At 39.2% G+C, this 4,913-nt stretch overlaps 1 protein-coding gene across 1 annotated transcript in view; it reads right to left on the bottom strand.

The window, feature by feature from the left end:
* Window positions 1-249: 249 nt before the first annotated feature.
* LOC104498086 (cyclin-dependent kinase 14) overlaps window positions 250-4,913 on the bottom strand; it is a gene marked incomplete at both ends in the record, with an annotated part of 56,407 nt that continues 51,743 nt past the window's right edge. The window contains one exon of the mRNA XM_010141423.1: window positions 250-313. Within this exon, the coding sequence (XP_010139725.1) occupies window positions 250-313 (64 nt within the window). The remainder of the gene's footprint in view (window positions 314-4,913) is intronic.

The raw sequence follows: 4,913 nt of genomic DNA, 5'->3' as shown, positions 1-4,913 counted from the left end.
CAATACTCAGTGACTGAAGAATGCAAGCAGGTCAGGGCTCATACTGCAGTGAACAGGAGAAAATGCAAAGATACTAAACATAAGAAGAACACCCACTCTGAGCATAATTAAAAGTATGCAGCTAGAAAAAGTGAATTATGGTTTGTGCACTGTGTACCAGGTCATTTTGAAGTTGTGTGTGGTGACATAATTGTCTGTGCCCCGTATTTCCAGGAACAGAACTTAGATGAACTTGGTATTTCAACCTACCTGGTTTGAAATGGGGTAAAGAGTGGACTCCAGGCCACGTATCTTCATTTGGTGTTCCAAGTACCTGGACAGAAAAAAAAAAAAAAAAAAGAAAAAAACCACACATTGCTTTAACGGAGAAGACTTAACAAGTCATAGCATTGCATAAAACCACTCCTCATTGTAATCAAAATGTATGTCACAATCTAAAATTTAAATAGGCTTAGTTATTGGAAGAAAGGGGAAGGAAGAGGATACAAAAAGCCAAATGATTACCATGGTTTCAAGGTACCAGTGGTGTCAGTAAAGCATGTAACAGTGCTGTGTTCTTGTCAGGTTGCCTATTTAACCAATACATGTTAAAGCTACTCTCCATTGACAAGCGTCACTGCCCTTGTCTATCTCAGAGCACTGGTGTTACAGAGGCTAGATATTTTAGCTCAGAAATAATTTCAATCCTTACACACTTAAATAAGATACACAGATACCGAAGAGATGCTAGAAGATTTGCATGATGGTGAAGCAGATGACCAAGAGCATGGCACTCACAAGAATGCATTGCAAACAGTTGTCATTTTTAGAGGATATAGTACCCATAAAAATAGTGAATTTTTAGGTAATACAGACTTTACTGACCCATGCATTATGCTTTGCTTCTATTCACTTCAACTGTTCTTCTTTTTGTAGTGTAAGTCAGACCAACTTTCAGCAGCAAAGTATTTAACACTTCTCATATGTATTTTATACCCTCTGCTTTCATGAAAAGTTCACCCCCCCCGTGTCTTTGGCACAAATAATAACTAAATTGAGAGAACTGTCATAATTAGTTCTAAACCTGGTTTTGCTCCGTAAGACAAAACTGTCAAAGCTTGCAAGTGAAGCTGAGAGGAACACCTAAATTAGCAACTCTAGAAATGCATTTTCAGAATGAGTTAGGGGATTTGATATTTCACTAGTGGGATCTTTCTTGTTATAAAGTTACACACAATTTATAACACAAATGAAAATGCTAGGGACTGTTTTCAATATCTGTTATAAGCCCATGCCCTGGAACAAAAGGCTGATATTCTAAAATAAAAGGATTTCACACCAGTTCTGTGCTTGTTTTGCACTGTCATAAAACTTAAAAGAAACCCCCTGCCAGCCCTGCCCCTACCTGCACTGCAGATCTCTGAATAAATCTTTTGGACCTGCATATCTCAAGTCACTGTGATATTCTGATTGACATACCTCAGCACAAAACAAGCACAAAGTTAGCGTGAAAATCTTTGGTCCAAGTATGTTGAAAGTTGTGACACTTCGGGGCAAGCTACAAGACATCTGCTCCCAATCAGAGCTGAAGAGATTTTTTTATCATTATTATTTTATCTGCTGCAATATACATATGCATTAAGGAAAGACCACTCGAGAATATTTGTTGCACGTAAGGTACATAAACATTTGTTCATGTAGATAAATTCAAGCTTAGAAAAAATTCTTAGAAGCAAAACTGGGAAGCTAAAACATAAAACCCTTCCCTTTGAGAAGCTGATTCCACTAGTACGAAATTAATTTCATAAAATTTAGAAATGGACTTTAAAAGTAAGTGACCTCTTAAACAGATATAGTTCTACAGTCATAAAGGTGTGCTTTATGACTCCAGGGCCTCAAATTTGTTAAGCACATCTAGTTATTTTGATGTGCAAGTTCACTGACTTCACTTGTAAATACTGTTTGCAGGCCATTGCTTTCAGTCCTTGTCTAATATCTAGTATGTCTTATGCCACATCCGAGTAAGGTAAATACGGCCCTGCAACCCTGATTCATCGCAACACCCGTACTCATTTCATTACTGCCATTAGGTAGAGCACAATTCTCTCATTAAAAACAGAAAGAGAAATTAAGAGACACCGAGCACACGATGCCACTAAATCAGTTTGCACATACTGAGCTTTTGCATTGATCACGCTGCTGGTGCCGAGCACCGCTTCGACCAGCAGAGGGAGCCCGCAGACTAAGGACGGGGATTCCGGCATCCTCAACCGGCGCGGAGAAACGCGGTCCTCGCTGTGCAACACCTCTCGGCAAATCAAAGGAATAATCTCCCAAGAAACGTTATCAATGTAAGAAAACCAGCCACACCCTTCTAAAGGCCTTCAGTGTGAGTGCTCATCTAAAATAAGAGTGCTTTTAAGCATCTTTTATTTTAGATGAGACCTAGGTGGCTCAGGCACTGTACAGATGAATGTTAAAATCAGCTAACAAAACCTGAAACTTTCAATGCAAGGTTTATCAGACCAATGTAATGTAGAACTTGGTGCCAGGAAATGGATTATTCTAATTTTCAAAGTAAAATCAGGACCAGCAAGGGAAGGCTTGATGGGAGATCACACTTGTAATGAATCTTATTACAATCTTATTCGCAATAATTATTCACAACTTTTTTGTTTCACTAGCTTTCCAATCCATTTCTTTAACAATATTCCAGCACATCTGGTGCTACAGTATTTAAGAGCCACCTATAAACAAGTTCTGTGTACTGGAGTACTCCACCTACAATCTTTACACCTTTTGTCAAGGGTAGCCGTGAGCCTAAAACCAACTAGGGGTTTCTATCATCTAAATGCCTACCATTTTGAAAGGTAGGAGCACTTCATAGTACAAGCAAGGATCCAGATACTGTATTTTAATGCATTGTACAAACACTATAAAGATCATCCTCCTTCCACACAATTTTTAACATGCATAATACATTAATTCACAATACGTGGCTATCAACCAACAAACAAGGAGGAGAAGGCAGCAGTGAAATAACTGGGTTTGGATAAGATGAAACAGTCACTGCCCACAGGTACATCAACATAAAGAGAACTAAAAGCATCACCTTGCAAGTGATGCTTCTAATCAGCAATCAGTCCTGTTTGGATGAGGTGGGATTAGGCAACCCGAAGTATTAAGTTTTAATACCTGCAAAGTGGAGTTCAAATGTAACACCATGGTGATGAAGGACCTGCCTCGTTCTGCTGCTTAAGAGAGAATTAAGGGACCAACATGAAAAAGAAAAGTGGAGAAGGAAGGGAGAACCCAACAGTCTTCTGGTTTTACTCCAAAACACTGTCCCTTAGCAGTTAAGATTGATTATCCAGACCAAACCACTGGCAACATATTAGCATCTAACTGATTACTTGAGGGAGCTGGCTGTAGCAAACCACTGGTTACCCAGCCAGTGCCAGAGAACAAGACTAATCTTAGAGCAACCAGTGGAAGATACAGGAGACAGAGCCGCCTGGGACAACAGCTGAACACCAGGAGCTGTTAACTTACAGGTAACCTCCTAGTACAGACTATCCTTTCATGTCCACCTCTTCTCATCCCAAGTGTGCCACCTGGAGTTCTGTCTCTTCCACATTTTAACACTTTTTCTGCCCATTTCGTGTTCCAAAATCATGCAAATAACCACTGCTGTCATGGCAATCAAGCCCCAAGTTAATACTGGAAATAAGCTTTTATTTATCACTGAGAATTCTTTTGGAAAAAAAAAAAGACTAACTTGTTTGCTTTCTCTACTGATAGTTTGCTTCTTGGTGAGGAAAACATTCAACTTTGATATCCTATTCTTTTATTTTAATTATTAACAGAAGGATAATCTACAATTCTCATATTTGGAATGGATTTAATGTTTTCCAGGGACCAGGATGGTCACGGTTTCTCTAAAGAAAACTTCAAAACTTACTTGGGTTTTGCTGTTCCATGCTACGTACAACACTCCTGGATCTTTTATTCCCTAACAAACAAAATAATTCTCATTTGAAATTTGCTGTTCAAAATCAGGAGGAGAGTCTAATTTGTAGGGTGAGAAATCTATTTATATGAAAATAACACGTTTACAATACATCAGGGTACTGAGGGCCAAAACACCCTCACTGCCAGTTGACATGTTACTCTTTGGCAGAAAGTCATGAGAACAGAACCTGCTGTTCAAACCTCCACAATCAAGCATGACACCCCAGGAAACGTGACACAAATGCATTAAGGTCTATTGCATTGTCTTAATTTTTAATGTAAGAACAAACTTGTTTGCTTTTTGCATCTGGTTTTACAAACGCTCATGATATGCCTACATCTAATTAATCTGCTCCCTCACATGTAAGGGAATCATTACTTTGCAGTGAGCATTATGCCACTCTACCAACACAATTAGTAATGTTGTCCTGTATTCGGTTTCGAATGAAAAACATTCCATGGGTACCAATTTGTCCGGAGAAGTCATCTGAACCTCTTGTGAGACAAGCAGCAGTGCAAACCTTTCCCACCAGCTCTAACCCAAGTGCTACCACAATTAATAAAGAACATGCACTTCCATTTGCACTACAACTTTTGAAAATACAAAGCTGTGTGCTACTGAAATAGTACTTTAACTCTTGTTAGATCTGACAATCCTGCAGAAAGGCAATAGTTTGGACTTCAACAAAGAACATGCAGCCTGTGGTATTATTCAGGGGTTTACAGCAACAAAGCAGAAAGAAAACCAGGATTGGTGTGTAAATGAGCTGCCTTTCCTTAGACAATGTTCATGGAAATCAGGCTAAGCAATTTTCTGAATTTTCAAGTTTTTTCAGGTTCGGTCAACAAAGTTTAGTAAAACAAATGTTGGAAGAGTGAGTGTGTTTCCCGCACCCCCCCCCCCCCCCCCTCCCTTACACAAT

Source organism: Buceros rhinoceros, unplaced genomic scaffold (assembly GCF_000710305.1).
Source record: "Buceros rhinoceros silvestris isolate BGI_N320 unplaced genomic scaffold, ASM71030v1 scaffold2608, whole genome shotgun sequence".
In the NCBI taxonomy this organism is placed as follows: Eukaryota; Metazoa; Chordata; class Aves; order Bucerotiformes; family Bucerotidae; genus Buceros; species Buceros rhinoceros.
This window is presented reverse-complemented; position numbering and strand designations above follow the sequence as displayed.